Here is a 20,002-nt window from a genome sequence, read left to right on the forward strand (position 1 = left end):
AGTACCATCCCACTAACACAGCCTATTTTCATTCAAAGCCAGGCAAGTGAGCTAGTATTTGAACACATATCAAGGGCAGAATACAGTTCTTAAGTCTTGCAAAAGATTTCCTGGTCGCAGTGATTTTCATTTGTTGTGAAATTTTACACATTTCTAGAGCGACTCCTTGCCATCCCAGCACAGAACGCAATACTGCTCATCCAAGCTGGAAAGCAAGGTGGAACACCAAAATTTGGTCCCCAAAGATGACACTTCTGAGGAAACAGAAGCCTTCCAAAGGACATAACAGCATTATGGGAGGAGTGGGAGACATTTCTCCCTGTAATCAAGACCATTTTATTAGCACAAATTTGTAGAGGGTTATGGCTCAAATATTCCACATTTTTTAAAAAAAGGAAAAAAAACATTACTGCCAGTGTCTCCTAGCACAATTAAGTTTGCACAATTTACTCCAACTAGAAAAAGCAGTGCTGTTATATCCGTAAGGCTTTCTTCAGAAGTATCAAGACAGACACAAACCAGAGCGCAATGCACACAAAACACATTCTTACCCCACAGAAGAGAAACAAATTTCACATTTCCCTTTACACAGCAGAAAAGAACATGACATTAAAGCTTAGGATGACTTTTTTTTTTTTAAACAGAGTAACCTACTTGGACTGCGTCTGCTTTGTGATGTTTCTGATGGTTGCTCCTTCCTTCCCGATGATGGCTCCTACGAACTGCGTGGGGACCAGCATCCGCAGAGGAACGTCCGACTGGGGCTTCTGCCGCGTGGTGGCACCGGGGGACCCCTGCCGCGGGGGGCCCCGCTGCCCAAATCCGCGTCTGCCCTGGGGATGCTGCTGCGGAGGTTGCTGGGCTGCCATTTCATCGGGGATATATGCGACTTTCAAGGAGTAGTTTTCAAGCTGAAACCCGTTCAGTTTTTCTATTGCTCTGTTTGTTTGCAAAGGGGAGGAGAGAGAAAGGGAAAAAAAGAAAACAGTCACATGTGGGACCTTATAAAACGAGAAGTCACCTAGGTGTAGTCTTCTGAACTTTCTAAATCACATGACAAAGCTAAAAAGCTACTTCCTAGATGAATGGTTACATTCAAGACTCTTTAGTCAAGATTTAGATTACACAGCTTTTTTTTTTTTTTTTTTTTTTTTTTTTTTTAAGTCATCATATTAAGAACTACAAGTTAGTTCTTGCTTGCTCTGGGCTTCTGTGCACTTTAAACATTTTGCTGGTACAACCCTATCAGCAAAACCTCACAGGAGACAGAGCTTATACACTCAAAAGCATTCTTTTGCCTGATTTAATTTAAATCAGTTTCCCAAATAGAATTAAAGCTGCACCAGAGGGAAAACCTTTTCGCTGCTATCACAGCACCTTCATTAGGGTTTCTGCCAGCACAGCTATTTGGCTGGATTTTTTTCTTCCCCCTTCGATAACTGACACAGCTATGACACAAAAGAAAGGAAAGACAGCTTCTGCTTCATTCTCAGCAGGAAAGAAAGCGCTCAAAGCCAATCCATGGCACTTGAAACATCACTTGGCAGACCACTGGAACACCTCACAACTTACCAGCCTCATTGCGGGCAGGATTAAAAGTTAACCAGTAAATGAAAGCATCAGCTAAGCTCTCAATGGATGCAAAGGCGCTCAGAGACATTTACATGGTGTTTCAAGTTCTGCTGCCCTTTGAGGCAAAACAGGGCCCCCTCCGCTGAATATCAAAGAGGGATTTCACCCAAAGGCACACAACGTGCCCACACTGTGATCCATCACGCCGAAGAGCAACCCGGTGCTCTCCTCCCCTCAGCCTCTCCACACCTGCTGAGCTCCCACAAAACACAATGCTCCCTCCCCACGCCATCCCACCGCACTGAGCGATGTTGGGGAGTGTGGCTTCAGCTCCACACAACGCTCTGGTACCCAACTTCTGGGCAGCACCCCCTGAAAAGTAGCCCCTGCACCATTAAAGCATTGAGGTTGTAATGACAGCATTGACAGGAGAAAGGCAGAAGGGGCATGGTCTGAGAGCAGCCATTTCAACAGAGCAAGGAGGCCCCAGGCTCACAGCTCTGCCTCCTCCTCTCCGCACAAATTCATGCTTTCATCTGATGGACATGGAGTTTCACTACAGAGGGCATATTACTCACATTATCAGCTATCCGATACACCAATATCACCAAAACACGCATTGATTTGGGGCAGTTTATGAATGCCAGGCTTAATCTGGGACAAAAGTTTAGAGGGATTTTGTTTAAAGGCTTAATTTAAATTAAAAACACTCGGGGGAGGGCAGGAGGTTTCCATTTCATATTAAAGAACCCACCAACATTTTCTTTTTTTTTAAAAAAGCTCATAACAACCGTATGCTCTGGAGCAAGGCCTTTGAAATGCCGAAACCTAATCCTGTCTCTCCCCTCGCACATTTGCATGTAGTTACAGCCAGTTTGCCATCCGCTGCCCTCTGCAACAGCTTCACCCCTGCAGCAGAGGTAGTGGGAGATGCTCGCCACCCACCTATGGTTTCAAGGGCAGCCAGGACACTCATCTCCTGGGCGTCCCGGCCTTGTGGGCTCCTGCCGCTGCCAGAGGTGAGAAGTAGCCTTGGTCATGAGAAGTGGGATAGAGGTACTGAGACTAAGCAGCAAAAAAGAGGATAACCTACCCCTTTACCTCGCAGGGAATAGCCCCCCGTCTGTGAAATACTCCAGCAGGGCACTAAAGAGCTTATAGAAGGAGTTCTTGTCTTTGGAGCACCATTTAGTAAGGGCTCATAATAAATAAGGCCTAAGGCAAGCCCGCTGAACAACAAGGAAAGTCAAGTATTGAATAACTGATCGTTGCTCATTAAATACTCGTGTTCACCAAATGAGACAGGTCCTTCTGGGACAGGAGGGAAGGGTAATTGTTCCCATGATGGGAGAATCTCCTACAGCACGTGGCAAAATACACGTAGAGCTGCACTGAAATTTGCTGAGGCTATTTCAAAGCTGACATTTCTCAATGTTTATTGCATGGACTTTGGAGAGCATTTTGCTATGCAAAATGCTGTGCTTACAAGAACAGTAAGGGACTGAGCAGCACAGCTCGTGGATCTTGTCATACCATGGATTTGCCTCTCAGGTTCGAGCTGCACGGAGTTGAAGTACCCAAAAGGCATTTTCTGGGGAAGTAGTCTGAAGGTTTTCCCTTTCATGTAACCTGAAAATAATGTTTTTGGTTGCAAACGTCTTCAAACCTCTTTCTCAGTTGAGTGTTACTGGAATTAGTCTTTTTGAAATCAGCCAGGAAGCTGAAGAGCTACTGGAGAGGAGCATGGCACCATCAGGCAGCACAGTTGCACAAGCCCCGTTTGTTTTTGGAAACAAACCCCAAGATGCTGGAGAGATGAGCACCAGCCTTTTTGCCAACACGTTGGTGGTAGGCTCCAGATTGACATGCATCCCAGCTCCTTCCCTTCCACGCATTCATTTGACAAGTCCAGACACTGCTTCTTTCCCAAAACGCTTCAAGCTTACCTGGCTTTAAAACATCTCAGACCAGAATCCAGCACTAACACAAACTCTTACATTAAAGCAGTGCAAGAGATGTCTCATTCTTCCTCAGAAGTGGCAGGAGAGGAGAAGACTAGGCTTCTTGTTTGCAACCAAGCCACATACGTAGGTTGCACAACAGATATCGTAAAGCAACAACTGACATACCACGCTTTTCCTGGAAAGTTTTCCTGGAAAGAAGGTTGCAGTTTTTCTACTTAGAAACAATTTCTAAATTGTTGAATGATTCTGTATGACTACAAGTGCCTTAAATTCAAAGCAAACTCAAAAAAGGTCATTTTCCATTTCAGGAAATCAATCGTGTTAGCAGCGAGCAACCCCAGGCTACCAAAACCATGTGATGACAGGGAAAAATAATTCAAATATTGAACAAGTTGGTTTTAAGTATTTGAAAGCAAGCAGGCTTTAAAGTTCACTTCACTAGCTTTAATATTAGAGGTTAGCATCTAGAGATACTATGATATCACATGTTTAACTAGCCCAGATATTTATAGAGAAAACCTTAAACTAATGAATTCATCCTCTGAGTCACAGTTCTCCCTATTTTACAGGCTGACTTGTTTTGTAATCCGAGTCGATCAAGTGACAAGAAGCCAGAAGAGTCAGAAAACACTGCTCTCCCAGCCGTGCATGGAACTGAGGCTTCCCAGGCAGGTGTCTCGTTCTCAGCTCTGGTTCATGCCCACAGAAGTGAGTGCAGCGATGACTGATTGTCAGTAATGCAGGCAGAAGACAATGCCCACAGCTGCTGAGAGGTCACTTGGTGCTTTGAGCCTGGCCTTCAGTTTTCACTAGGTCCTTAATACGCTGTCATAGCACCTTTATTTAACCATGCTGAAGTTTTCTGTGGCATAAAATGAGGCTATGATCAGGCAAGATTACACTCTCTTCAGGAGGCCTTCAGCACCAGAACGACCAAGTTTCTGAGGCAAAGTACTGCTTCAGGAGAGAGAAAGAAAAATAGAAAAAAAATCCTGAAAAAAAATTTCAATGGATTTAAGCCACAGGGTCCCTAAGCTTACTCTGGTGCCAGCATCATGGGAAAAAAAAATAAAATAAAACATTAGAACTTGCCATCAGGAGAGCAATCCCCACTCCCTGTGGGAGAGGGAGCCTCAGAGGAAAGCAAGGGATGGTTTCTTCACACCCCCAATGGCACCTGCTTGAGTGAAGGCTACAGGAGATCCCCACCACACTGCCTACCACTATTTTTGCAGTCTACCAAAAACCATGCTAAATTCAGCTCCTTTCATCAAGCACATCCTCAGACAGGCTGACCACCTTGGAGACTCAAATCCAAGCCACACCAACACAGCCACTGCTTTTCTGAGACCTCTGCCTTCCCAAACAGAGCTGGGCATCTCCATGACCACAGTCATAAAGGTCTCACAGGTTACTTCTGCCATTATCAGTGCCCAGTCTTTTACATGGGTCCTAAAAGCCTTCAGGTGACTCCACAATGGCAGAGATGGAGAAAATTTCCATAAGCTTCCTCATTAAGAGGTAACCCCTCCTATTACCCAATTTTTTTTTTTAAATATTTATAGGAAAACTGAAAACGTTTATATTTCATATGCCAGCAAGAGCTGGTAGACAAGAATCTCACTGTAGTTCAGAAAATATTCTGTAAAATAAGACAAAGACTGCTGCAACCATTGCCTGTGCTCTGTGAAACTGTACAGCAGCCTGCCTTATGTTCAGGTAAGATCTATTCAGAGGAAGATCTCTGCAAGATTTATATCTTTAAATAAATATTTTGTAAATTAGTCACCTGAGTTTATTCCCCCATCAAAATTACACCTCACAGCTGTCCTCTTGCAAACTTCCTATGCAGAGATATTTGCTCAGCCTCCTTCTCCCTTCTGATGCTAGCAGAGGTTAAATATCCTAAATAAATGAATACAGTAGAAGCACCAAGTCTTGTGCAGGAAATCATTCATCCATTGATAGCGTGATCACACTAAGCACTAGATGGAGAACATATTTCACTCCCACATGCAGCTTGTACATACACCATCTTTCATTTTTCCTCCCTAAACAGATACATTTGCATACCGAGAAGACAGATTTACATGGTAATTTTTCCTCAGCATAAAGATTTTTTTTTCCACATTAAGTAAAAATATAGTTTTCATTAGTATTTGTGAAAATAAAAACAAAGCAAAAGACAAATCTAAGCTTATAATCATACACCACACCAAATTTTCAGTCTTATCGTTCCTATGGCAACATTAGTCCTGACCCATGATGGAATATAAAAGTATTAGTTATGTGAACTCTCATTCATTTGTCAAGGATACGTGTGGTGTGCACACAGCTTTGTGCCTCGTTGAAAGGGTAAAAAAAAAAATCTGTTTTTGTATAGATTCTAATTAAAAGGTCATCACTAGCATCTTATAGTAATATATCTACCTGCATCTGCGAAAACAGATCCCAAGCTCCTCATGTTTCAGCCAGTAGCTAAAACACACCATCACTTACGAGACACAACCAACAGGCATATCTCACTCCTGAGCTAGAAAAAAAGATGAAAAAAATGGACATCCAGCCCCATCCTCAAACAATAGGCACCACCTCCACAGGCATGAAGCCAACTTTGCACAAAAATCCTTCCAAAACCCTGGGCAGAGCTGAATCTCGTAGCATGTACTAGATGCCTACACGCTACGTTTTGGGGAGGGAAAGAGGAGACAGCATGACTATGAAGCTAACAGCCACAAGGACATGGCCAGCCTGTCCTGGATTGACAAGGGGAAAGGAGGGAGTTCCCTTTGGTGAGCAGGCCCCAAGACCTACATGGCACTGGTTGTGTGTTCAGCCTCAACTGCATACACCAGGCTTTGCTACTCCTCTCCCCCAAACATTCCAGAATCCACTGCAACGGTCAGTAACCACATGTGCAAGAACAGTGCGCACATGCTTTTTAAGACCCTCCTTAACTTCTGGTGAAGATGAGGCTTCCTCCCTGCAGCTGCTTGCAGGAGGGCAGGTTTGGGGTCACAGAGCTGCCCAGGCAGTCCCAGTCTTCTCCTTGCTACTCAAGGAGTACGAGTGTCTATCCCTGGCCTGTGCATGGCTTGGTGCTTGCAAACCTCCTGGGCCTCCTGCAGACACCTGGTCTGCCCACTTGAGGATGAGGAGCAGCATCCTGCTTTCCTTGCCCAGCCAGCATCACACCTGCTCAGCTAGGAAAGAGACAGCATGGCGACAGGTCAAAGCCACAGACCTCTATTCCAACTAGAAACCAGCAACTGGGCACCTCACATCTCAGATTTTGGGTGCTGTGTGCTCTGTCCCAGACTTACTGCTTAAAAGAACGGCAATGTTCTTCACTAATTTTAGTCTCAAAGTTGATTTTGGATGCGGTGCTATACTGTATATGCTGCAATTATAGTACCAGCCTAGAAAAGGGGTGGGGGGGTGGGGGGGGGGGGGGGGGGGGAAAAGACCTCTGCCACAGCAATTAGGCTTGCAAGACAGAGGACCGCTCAGTTTCCCAGCTGGGTGGAACCAAGAGCTTTATACGCAGTACCACCCTTCAAGCCAAGCATACCACACTTGTATAAAACTGCTTATCAGGAGCATCTCCAGGCTGTTCCAGCACCACCACGGCAGAGTGCCACATGCACACACTCCAGCAGGCAGGGCTATGCCGTACAGCCTGTCCAGAGGGGAAGCAGCCAGCTCTGCATGGTTTGTCAGCCAACACTTAACTGTGAAGTTAGGGAGTGCGTTGCAAAAAGTTGGTGAGATGCTCGGGACTGGGAGCCCACTGCATGCAGCACCACAGGGAACGGACGGTCTCAGTCCTTGCAACAAATGGGTGATAGCATTATTTGCCCTCAGCAGTTAAGTCTCACAAGGCAGAGCTCGTTATCAGCTGCTGAATCCCAAGCAGCCTATAAACAGCTTCCACAAAGTCAGTTCTTGTTGCTCCCACTACTGCACAGGCTGACCAACACTGACTTTTATCAGATGTCAGCACTCATGCACCGCCCCCCTTCCAAAGCCATTGCTGCCCACCATAACCAGTTCCAAGAAGCAAAGCCAGGTCACATCTAGCAAAACATCCAACTGAAACATCACCACAGCTACTACAGATCAGCCACACACGCATGCACCCTGTTGTGATTCTACATTACAATTCCTTACTGTTTTTCCTTAAAAAATAGCCTTAAAAAAATACCCACTTCTCCTGGGGGTTGCTAAGTGGTTGCAGGCCTTCACCCTAAAGCCAACCATCCTCATTTAACATTTTCTTTATGGAAAACAGGCTTGTGTCCTTAGGCAAACTCAAGTCCCTCTCAAAGCATTCACCAAGCAAATCAAGGCTCCTCTACTTGCCCTACCTGCCCAAGGCAGCTGACACTGTGTCATCATTCAGCCGCTTCAGGTCCTCTTACCAACACTTGCGCTGGATGCTAGTTCACCTGCTTTGAACTCAAGATACCTTCAGTTACGTTCATGTGATTTCTCATGCAAAAACAAATTTATCTCAGTTTTTTTCCTCACAGGCTTGGCTTATCTCAGCATTTTCTCGGTATTAACCTCAAAATTTAACAAGTACAGGCTGAGGGGGAAGAAATTGTACTTTGTTGTCTTCAGTTTCAGCATGGAATGCACAAATCCAAGAACCCACACCACAGATGACAGATCAAAAATATGCATCATGCTTCTTTCCATGGTATTTTAGGTACTTCCTTCTTACATTTTCAAAGAGGGAATTAGCACATGCAGGATTTCTAACATTGCACCATAGGCTTCTTCAGAACGAGAAATTCAACATCTTTCTTAATTATTGTGCAACAGAATTAAAAAAGAGCCTGAAGAACACATTGAATGATTCAGGTTTTGAGAAGATAAGTTTAATAGTGAATTGAAGAAAAATACTGTTTGCTTCAGCTCCACTATGTATAATAGGCACACTGTTGACACAAGTTTCCCATCACATTTGCTTAGAGTACACTAACAAGTAACCTAACACTTGGAAAGATGAAACATGTGTTGCATTCAAGTTGCACAGAAGTCCTAATTACTTAATTATGTGTACAAATTTATTTCATTTGTAATTGTATATTAATGCAAACCATAAGCATAGCCCACATCTTAACTGCTGGTTTTAGTTAGCCACAAGGTGGCAGAAATTTCAAAGTTAAAAAAAGAAATTCATTGCAGGCTATTCCCTGGGTTGGGTTTTGTTTAAACCTGCTGTGGTTATAAAGGAGGAGGAAAATGTTTATGTCCCCAGATTAGGAATTAAGAAGAAAGACTTCTGTGTTTCTACCTGCAGTGGAAAAGCAAGATTGAACCTATAGCATAACAAATAATGACAATGTTTAAAAGGGAAACGATACACAACTGCTGACTACGAAATCAAAACGTTATATTTTTAAGTTTCAATATCTAGATGAAAATTCCTCAACTACTGAAGATATATAAGCAAGCAAAGTTGACTACCTAAAGTTAAAAAGCCCAAATAAATATTTCAGTTATTCCAATAATGACCTGCTTGGAAAAAGTGTTAAATTTTCTAGTTTAAAAAAAAAAAAATTCTTGAGGTAAAACCTCAACAGAACAGAAACCAACAAGAGAATACAACCTCTGTTACACAGGAGACAAACACAGAACAACCACCACTATAAAAGAACAAAGCTTTTTAAAAATAGATTTAAAAAATCATTAAACAATTCCCATCCTCTGCCATTGGCAAATCACTAATCTTCTGCCCTCCCCAGTCAACTAAGTTTACCTAAATTTTCAATTTTCTCATACAATCAAAGTGTAGGAATAGTTGACGACAAAACAGCAAACTAAGATAAATCACACAAGACTTGGCAGGGGCAAGGCAGAAAGGCTTTCTTAAAATATTATTGCTCATGTTATCATTTTGTTGGTAGATTAATAGGAAGCAAAGATGCATATAAAATTTAAAACAATGTGAACTCCAACATGCAAGTTAGCCTACGGTAACAAATAAACGAGACACTTACTGTCTAGCCTGGTCCTTATTGCCGTATGTTACATTTACGACTGCAGTCTCCGTGTCAGTGTTCACTGGAGAGAAAGAGGCAATGGAAAAGGGTAAATTCAGCGTGCACTCACTTCCTACAACAAATTTAGAAGCAATCAGATTGGAGAGTATACCTTGCTCACAGTTCTCCACTGTTCCATACTGAGCTAACAAACTGTCCAGCACCTATCACGAGGGGAAAAAAAGAAAGACACATTTCAATTTTAAAATACATTTAAAGAAGTCTGTAATTACACCAAAATTTATAATAATTTTATCAGAACATTTAATATTCAAGACAACTGCTGTGACAAGTTATAACTTCTTATTTTTTATCATGGGACAAGCAAGCATGCAGAGCTTGTATTCTTTCCCAAGTTAGTAAATCCAAGCTTGAAACTTCATGAATGTGAAAACGCAGACCACATCTCCGAGAAGTCACACTGCACCATGAGTCCTAACCTTCGAAGATAAGCCTCCAAAACATGTGTTCACAGTGTGGAGTAAAACAGAGGCAAGAAGAATTAAAAAGGAGCAAATCTAGAATAAAATATCTGTGAATAAAATCTTTCCAGAACAGAATCCCAAGCATGTTCACAATTCTGCTTTTGTTTTCCCCAGATAAGTATTATTCTCTGTCCCAGAGGAATCACTAGCAAGAGCATCCTCACAATTCAAAAATCACAGCTCGTTTGTCCATTGGTAGAAAGACAAGGAAGAACAGGTAAAGTCTGAATAAAGCAGTTTCATCTGGCATAATTTTGTTCTGGTCAAATCAAAAATGAAGGGGCAAGAAATACTTAAATCTTGAGGAAAATCAGGGTGTCAGAGTATTCCAATGAAAACATCAAAATACCCGCTGTTGTAACGCCTCCAAAATCCAGGTGGTTCACACTTCACTTTCTTCCCACTAAGAAATCATGTTGCAGAAAACAGTTGGCTACACCAGTAGCTAGCAGAGAACACAGGTATATTGTTGTGCTCTGTTGCATCCTCATGTTTTGTGTCCATCATCAAAAGGTTGCTGAAAAAGTTTCCGATTTACATCAAGAAGTGAAAAAGTCAACTTGCAATTTATTCCACGGTAGAAGTGCCATTGCTCATCTCAGTTATTCTCTTCAGGCTAACTGTCATAACAAAAAGGGAGAAATCCCTTTTGGGAAAGGAAGGAAAGAAGGAAGCACTGACAGAAGTGAGAGGCACGCCACACATCTGTGCAGCTTGCCACTGCAGCCAGGTTCCTCTTGCTGCAACCAGCATCCGAGCGCACACAAAAGAACAGCCCCTAAAAACGTAAAGGCTTGGAGCCCACATCCCTGGGAAATTAACTATTCAAAATGATAGTTTATTAACCTACTGTATACTTTTACTACAATATAAAAGGCGCTTTTAAAATAAAATGAATGTGTATGCCCAAACTTAATGACAGCTTACATCAGTATAATTTCAAATCTTAATCTTCACCTCCTATTAAACCTGAAATTGCATGCAGACATTTCAAAGGTAATATTCCACACTAGGTATTTAAAAGGCAGCGCGCTACTTGCCAAGTCTGAGCAACGCATTTACTACCTCTAAGTGCAGAATTTCCCCATCCTTATTGCGCAGGGTTCAGTAAGTTTTCTTGGCAACAGGTTTCACAGACAAGTTGCTAATTGTCCTCTCCTCCTACAACTAGGCATTAGCCTACTCTTTGCGATCCCCTAAAATAGTCTTTCTGCCACTCCTCAGATACTACAATTGGAAGCTGCTTAAGAAAAAAGTTGACTCTGAAATTCCCTAAATATTAACCGAAACAGAGATGTTCCAGGGGATTAGAGCAAATGAAGAGTCTGGGGAAAATCCTTTCGAGACCATTTAAGCATTCACTGAGACACGCGGGAGCACTGAGGTCTTGCAGCTCGGAGGTTGTGCATCAGCACAAGCCAGAAGAGTCACCACACGTGTGACCAGCAAAAAGTCTTCTGCTGCAGACGCCCCAAAGGATAATTTTGCCTCAGCTGAAGTCAGCAGATGAACAGGACCTCAGGTGGTTTGAGGGTTTTAAAACAAGGAAAAGCAAAGCAAGTCCCTGGCTTAAAGACCCAGTTTGAGATGTTTATTCCAAACAGGAATACTGAAGAGCTCATTAGTCGCAAAAAAGCAATTTTTGTCCCCACAGCATGTCAACACCAGCGCTGCATTACACAGCACTGTACTACAAGTATGAGCTAATGTCTTTAGTTATTTATGACAAATTTTGATTACACTTGAACTCTGCAGCCCACCCTGGCCCAAAGCTGCATCACTTCAAAAACCACGTCATTTTCAACAATAGAGAAGACAATAGTGGAATAAAAATTAAACAGCATTTTATAAGCTATTTCCATATTAAATTTGTGTTCTGAGCTAAGAATGAAGTGTGATTTTTTCATTAAAAGGTAAAGCCACCTGCTTCACTAACAAAGGGAACACTTTAAAGCTGAAACTAAGTAACCTTCCCAAGACATGATGCTCTCAGAACTACTGCTTCGAACATGTCTGTCAGCTATCATACACCTCTCAGCATGCTAGACTTGCATCTCCTCCAAGAAGCCTATGAAGCAAAGGCTCTTTTGCCACTAAAACTGAGGAATAGCCCAGGAATAGTGGGATTCAGCATCCCACTCCTCTTCATCACAAGTTTTCCACTTACACTGCTCCTTAACCCTCTGAGCTGTCTCAGAGACTGTGTCCATCCAGGTTTTAATCCACATGATTGAGTTCCTATTTTCTTAAAGGACTTTAATCAAACCAAACAGATTTGCAAGAAGTTTCCTCCAAAGACTGGAACTTGAACAAAAACAGAACACAATCCCTGTTGTGTCAAGGAAACCTGCTCTTTGCAGCACAGTACTCATTATACGCTTATGTTTTCATCACCTTGCTCATGCAGCAAGGTTGGAAGTGTGAGCAACACCACAGGGGCAGCCATTTAACCAGACTGTATTTAAAAATATACTAGTAAAAATATATATCAGCAGTGGTTGGGGCAGATGTGTGCGTGCATCTATTTTCCAGTGAGCTTTGTAGGGAGATGGATACTTTTAATAGAAGCAGCTGATCCAGTTGGGAAGAGTTGTGTGTACTCAAAACCAGATCCTCTATTGTAACTCACTGTCAAAACACTGAGCTCTACTCTTGCATGTGTTTCTTGCCTCACATGTATTTACTGCAACAGCCAGTTTCTATTCATATCCTTCCATTTTTTCATATTTCTCTTCATACTGTCTTTTCCTCTCCCCAAATTTTTCTCTCTAGCCCAAAGCCTCTAATTCTGCAGAAAAACAAACATGTTTTGTTTAAGCTGCTCTTCCGTAACACTCTTCGTGTACAGCCTTGTTGGGCAATCAGAACAAAATTCAAAGCCAAGTTGGTGGTGCAGCAGCAATTCTGATGAGCAGCTGAAAAGTTTATTTGTATAAACTTTTCATCTAAGCTAAAAAAAAGTCTTTCCTTTTCTTGAGCTCTTGTTCTAGCAGTTGTCTAAATTGGGTCTCCTGCTCTTGTTATAGCACAGATGTCTCTCTCACAAAAAGCCGCAGTCTTATGCTGTGGACTTTCATTCATCAGGCTCTAAAAGCCAGTTCTGACTTCATTATAAACAGCGTTACCCTACACCAAGCCCCACAAATTGCAACTGCTCTACAAGGGCTGCCTCACGAGCAAACACTACCCTTCAGCAGTGCTGAGAGCTCAAAGCCCACGTTGAAATATTCCGGTTTTCATGCAGATTTCCCGAGTTTAGAAATGGAGCCTTTGAAAAAGCCAGAACAGTCATTTTCTGCACTATTTTGTGCATCTCTTCTTACTGGGACTGTATGATTCCTGCCCTACACCAGAAAAAAAAATTAGTCTCAAGGCATCGGGTATACAAGAACAGTTTCCCTTATTGTTTCTCACACAAAATGCAGGAACTTCAGTGTTACTGCGCAACCTAAAATTGTTTTCTTCATTCATAAAGCAAGTGCTTTAAACCACCACCCTTACTTCCACAACTCCTAGAACATTGATCAGGAGTTAAAATTAGCCAACACAACTGAAATCACAAGCAGCAGAAGCAGAAACTGAGACAGGAGGTTTAGGGTCATTCAGTAAAAGGCCATGTGGAATCTTTTGGCTGCAAACACTCCGTGAGTGTTCCAGGTGATTTAACAAAAAAGGGGGGGAGGGACTGGCAACAATATGAGGAAAGAAGTTGCTGGCACAAGTGGCATCTCTTTTTAGAAAGGAGAGGCAAGGTGAAAGAAAAGGAAAGAGCCAGGTGAGTATGGGGGGGAGGCGGTGCTGGTAGCACTCCAGATATCAAGCCTGTTTGAACCACTGATGCCATCTGTACACCTTACGTGCTCTGTTGGCATATTTAAGCCCACAAAAAAAAATATTTAAATTCCACTAATGCAACACAACAGCCTGACGTAATCCCCACCAGGCCCTTATGCACTTGCGACACAGGTGCATGAAGCAAGACCTCGTCTCAGCAGAGGAACCAGCGCTCGCCCAGCCCCACGACTTACAGCAACAGAAGGTCTTCAGAGCGGCTTCCTTTCGGCTGCAGTAATCTTTTGATTGGTAAAACTTGTATCCCCACTAGGGGGCCCGTCCAGCATAGCTTACAAGGAAAATTAAACATGAAGAAGCACGTAATGATTCCCTGAGGAAGCCGTCATCTCTGCGAGGTGCAACCAAACAAAGCGGCGCCACCTGTGTGGAAGCCACCACAGGCCCCAGAGCTGGTGCTAGGCTGGCCTGGGCACTGCCACAAGTCACAGCACAAACACAGCAGCTTTGCCCGTTTTTACCAAATCTAAGGTGAGACCAGAGCAGTGTGGACATGGAGTATCCAAACCAACACATGGTCTGCCGGGATAAAGTTGCTTCAAAATGTCGTGAAGGCATTTGAATAGGCAAAGCCAGCTTGCAATGGCTCGGCACATTGCAACATGTGGTGATGGTGTTTTTCATCTCGTAGGCCCTCCAATACCCAGTTTACTGTCTCATGAAACCATGACCATAGTCTGGAAGAATCAGAAAAATAAGTCTGGAAGCTGCTGAAGTCATTGTTTGCACACACCAGAAAGGCAGCGCCTGAAAACAATAACTCTGGCGTATTTACCACATCCCATACAAACCCTGGAGTGAATTCTTCTCCTGGGAACTTACAGTTGTATCCAAATGTTCAAAACTATTAATAAGTTTACCCTATAATACAACTGTGTTTAGGTGGCATTACCAGGGTTTTAAGAATGTAAAACTGAACCACAGAGAACAAAACCAAAATTGTCAGAAGGAACTACTAATTGAGTGACCAATTTGGACACCGAGGGCTTGATTTTCCACAGTGCTCAGCACTTCTGGGCATCCAAAGTGCAGCTTCAAAGCCACTTCAGCAGCAAGGGGAACGCTACACTTCTGCACGAGAGGCCAGAGGCTCTTCACGTGAGACAAACTGAGCACAGCCCACACCACAAGCAGCTCCTGCTTACACTGTTTGCCCAGCGCCAGGTAGCTGAGGGTAGGTGTGGAATTCAGTTTTCTGTGGCAGCATTCAACTCCCCTAATCAAAGGGGTTTGTCTTCCTGAAAATCCTCAGGTTACCACACACTTTAACTTTATTATAACTGCATGACAGAAGAGCCAACCTACCCCAAGCCAACATCCCTCCCTACAGCACCAAGAGCAAGCACTAGGTCCCTATTTATCTCACTCAATACTGAACATCTGAAGTGTTTCATCTAAAACATGAAAAATTTTGTTAAGAGGTGATGTGGGCTATTTCAACTTCAGTGTTTCAAATTAAACTATATATATGTATACACACAACTCCAAATAGATCTCAGGTAGAGCATCACAGGCAATCATGTCTGCAATGATTGTAACCAACTCCACGTACCACATGTGTTTATAACTAATTCCAGATAATGCTGCTTAACCATTTAAATTTATACACATGCATACATAAAAATCAAAAGATCAGAACAAAGTACTTTAAAAAAGCTAGTATTCAGGAACAACATTTGAAGGACCTGCCTTAAATCTGTTAAGTTAAAAATCGCATACAATATGGTTAGCATGATTTACAGATGGAAGGTTAGCTTCCAAAGAAAAATTTACGAGGAATCCAACAAACGTAAGCACCAGGGTAAAACCATTACAGATGAAGATCAGAATCAGAAACGCCTTCCCTTTTTTTTTTTTTTTTTTTTTTTAAATATATGAATTCATATAATTGAATACTGTCAGAGAATTTTTCTAAGAAAGCCCTGAAAGCAGAAGAAATAGTGAAAGAAATCTTAGGGACACCACACTGGAGATGAAAATTAGGCCAGGTACTGAATTTGGCAGGCTAAGGGTTCTGTGTGCTTTTGTGTTCCCACATTACACCCTGAGCTGGAAAGAGCTTCTAGTACGTGCGATGGGGAGGGAAGATTAGTGTGCATTACAGTAAGGAGGTATGGGATGCCAAAAAAATAAAAAATGAGGATCACAGTATCAATGCTGACGAATGGTATTAAATGGTCTCCAAGGTTAAAAAAAGTGCATGAGAAATGCTTAGAGAAAGGCAAAAAACTTATTAGATGCATGGGTGGCCTCCTTCATAAAGAGATTAAAGAGAGCAGGATAATTCAGTTTGGAAAGGAACGAGAGGGAATATGATACAGGTATTATGAAATAACGAATCATGTAGAGATGGCCAAATTGGCAGCTTCTATTCACCCTTCATCTAAATTAAATGAAAACAAGTTTGAAAACAGAGAAATAACCATTTAAGCAATATTATCTGAATGCAATTAAGCGCTGCACAATATCTGCCACAATATTAATCTCCCCTCGCCTTAAAACTGCGGGAGCAGCGGCAGATAACATCAGAGTTTATAAACCAGGTGAGCACTACCACGGACACCCAGCATTCCCCACCCATCCCGACCACTCAAGGAAGGCTCCTCGGGGCACAGATCCCACAGATCTCCTGCACCGAGGCAGATGGCTTCAGTGGCAATGCTCAGCACTGCTTCTACAGGCTCACTTGTAGCTTGACAAAGAATAAGGGGGTGGGGAAAAAAATTAGAACCCACTATGAAAGCATTACTAGCCAGTGAATATCTGTTGCCCAACTGTGATTAAATGATAGACTGCACAAAAGCATGGGAGCCAGCAAATTTTAAAAGCATGTTTCGAAAACAGACTGGAATAAAGCATGAGTTTTCTGCTTTATTCACAGCACTTTGTTTAATACAGCCAGTGCTTCCCTGATAGGCTCGAAACCTTGCCCCACAGGCACCCAGCAGGGCTATCGGAGTGCCTGCTACAGCAGGGCAGGTTTCCATGTCCCACTCTGCATAAAAGAATTGGGGCATCTTCCCTTTCCCCCCTTCAACCTTTCGTTCTTCCCAGTTTTGTTGGCTCTGTATTATACTGGAAAGCGTGGTCTTTTTAACGGGAAGATGCATCAGGGAGAACTACACCTCCTGTACACTTTACTCTTTTCTTGTGTGCACACACGTGAAAAAGGCACTTTTAAAAGCTATTTTCCTGGAGCTATTAAAAAGTCTTGATGCCATTTCATTATCACTCTACAGGGCTGGTGCTAGTCTGATATTTTTAGTTTCAACATAATAGTTGATTCGTTTAAAAAGAATTGCCTTCTGTGAAGTTGGAAACCTGCAACTGTAACAGAAAGCTGTTGAAAAAAATAAAAATCAATTTCTGAATCATCTTTTGAAACCAATCAACAATTACAAGTCCCAAGAAGTCTCCCAACAACACAGGAATAATTTCACAGAGGTCACACGTGTGAAAAATATTTCTCCTGGTACAGGTGTGCTGGTGCTTTGCAGTAACAGAGCCAGGTCAGTGTTCAATACTAGGGACAACCTTCCTGGGAAGTTTGCCCCATATTCTAACAGTAAGCATTTGCTCTGGAATCTGCTTATAGCTATCTAAAAAAATGATAGAGGGAATCAGAGAAAAATCCCACAAAATGGATTTAGTTCTCAGATTAGTGCAGATAAAAATAAAGTACATTAGAACTCAGATGGAGATCACATCCAAGGCATTCCCTCCATTGTGTACAAGACTCAGGGTGACAAGTTTTCAGAAAAAAAGATAAGCCCTTAACAGCCACTTTATAAATACCTTAGATCTCTTTATAACTTGGGAAAAAAACTATAAAAAGACTGAAGCATTTCACATGAGTTATATTTACAAGATCCACCCCCCGCTTTTTTTCCCAGTAGCCATCCATAAGATGCATACCACGCCTCTGGCTTACCAGCAGTCCAAGTGAGAGCACTGCTGTGGTCCAGACAAACATTTAGGAGGAGGTTTGGCCTCTGAACAACTAGTCTCCAAAACATAAGGGACCACTGAAGGGAAGGAATGGTTATCTGCATTTTACAGGCCCGGATTACTGGATATTTTCGCATAAAACTTTCCCATCAAGCTGTCAGTGCATGAAAGGTACTATAACCTACCTCACCTACATCATTATTTTGCTGGCACAGAAAAGACCTATATCTTAGTGCGGGGGGGGGGGGGGGGGCGGTGGGGAGGAAGTAGTCTTGTCCCTGCTGTGGGTCTGGGCACTGAAAAAGGTACAGGAGGTCAGATAGGTCTCAAACTGAAGCCCAGGGTCAGACAAAAATACAAATTCTACCCACATTTCAGCAAGAAGAATGAGACTGCCACCTTTAAGTATTGGAATTCCTTTGAGCCACAGAATCAGGTCAAAATAAAATTTATAGTAAACCTCTCTACAGTACTAAAGAAGAGATGAGAGCTTTGCAAACCACCAATAAGTATTGTCAAAGCCTTCCAGCTGGGGAAACATGAACCTCAGAGCAAATGGGAATCACAGGATTTTTGAGCGTAGAAAGTTTCTATGGTTAAAAAAAAAACACAAACCACAGTCTAGCAGATAAATAAATTCAGGTAGTCATAGATATGACTTTGTTTTTAAGATTATCTGAATGCATCTAAAATACTAAGAAGTTAATTACTAACAAAAAAAAAGTTATTCAGAAGACTACCAAGAGTTAAAAGATTATTGGTAAATGTGTGTTTAACACAATTTCACAAGATCCACAAAATTTCAAAGTCTACCTTGAAGTATCCCTGCATTGTGGTCAATTCATGCATTAGTTGGAGAGGTTTAAGATCAAAAAACCCACCAACTTTTGAATGCAATTAACTAACCTAGAGATTAAGACTGCAAGACATGCTCTACACTAATACCATCTGACCTATATATCTCCAAACAAAACAATTCAGTTTGAATACTGAGTGCTAGCTAACAGCTTACAGACTATAAATTACTTTTAAGTGTCAATTGCAAATGAGCAATTGATTGACAAGCGAGATGACTGGGACAACTCAAGGAGAACAGCCACAGCTGAATGAGTTGCCCATGGCTTGCATTAGCCATGCTTCAGAAGCAATCTCTGCATCCATCTTGAATTCAGAGCCTCCTACAAAGAGCTACTTCCATTCAGGGCCTCACTGGGTGTATTCAGTCACCAAAAAGCTCTCTAAATTTATTGCACAGCTTCATTATTAATATAATTAGGATGTTTTCTAGAAAACTAGACCATAGCAAACGTGAAGGAGGCAAGCTTACACCGCTCCGCCTGCTCTGCATTAATTAGTACTCAATGGTTGCATAGACTGGAAAACTGAAATTCCTCACAAGCACTGGAAATCATTGAGGAAAGAGGAACTATAATCCAACAAGGGTGCAAGATGGTTCTGTTTGTTGGTTTTTTTTGTTTGTTTGTTTTTTATTGTTTTCTAATTTAAAAGGGAATTGATCGCTTGCTTGGAAGATAATTAAATCGCTACAGCTACTCAGGTCTACATAGGAAGAGCCAAAGGAATCAAGCACAAGGTCTTCTCTGCTCCTGTTGGCTCCGGTGGCCCCAGGGGAAAAGTTTAGACATAAGATTCAGCCATACATTTTGTAGCCAAGCGTTCAATTGAACTCAACACTTCTGGTTTTACCAGGTAAAAAAGCCATTAGAGCTGTACTTCAAAAAGTCACTCTTATGCTAACATCTAAGCACTTTGGTAGCACAAGGTGTGAGACCAACACGCTTTGCTTTAAACAAGCATCATTCCCAGAAAGCTGGGCACCCAATTTCTGTACAACTTTCCTTATGCTCTGACATGGGCACTCTGAATATTCAGATAAAAGGCTCTGGTCCTATTTCACTCCTGCTCTGCGGAAAGTAGCTCTGTCCCCCAGCTCTCTACAGCAATATTCCCTTAAACACAAATCAAAAGAGTCTTACAGTAGCAACAAATGAAGAGCAAAGGTGAACAATACTGAAGGGCACCAAGAAGTTGCATGCCATTTACCAGTTTTACATTTACTATGGAATAAATTACCTCCTCTTGTCAAAACAACTCGTCCTCCTTAAAATGC

At 42.3% G+C, this 20,002-nt stretch overlaps 1 protein-coding gene across 3 annotated transcripts in view; it reads right to left on the bottom strand.

The window, feature by feature from the left end:
* IGF2BP3 (insulin like growth factor 2 mRNA binding protein 3) overlaps positions 1–20,002 on the bottom strand; it is a 110,285-nt gene that overhangs the window by 34,691 nt on the left and 55,592 nt on the right. For 2 of the 3 annotated variants that reach the window (XM_084508426.1, XM_084508425.1), the window contains 2 exons: positions 9,545–9,750; positions 655–939 (listed from right to left, as the gene is read on the bottom strand). In XM_084508426.1, coding sequence (XP_084364552.1) covers positions 655–939; positions 9,545–9,750 — 491 coding nt within the window. The remainder of the gene's footprint in view (positions 1–654; positions 940–9,544; positions 9,751–20,002) is intronic. The other variant, XM_084508427.1, reaches the window with a different exon arrangement.

Source organism: Aythya ferina (genome assembly GCF_964211825.1).
Source record: "Aythya ferina genome assembly, chromosome: 2".
Lineage (NCBI taxonomy): Eukaryota > Metazoa > Chordata > Aves > Anseriformes > Anatidae > Aythya > Aythya ferina.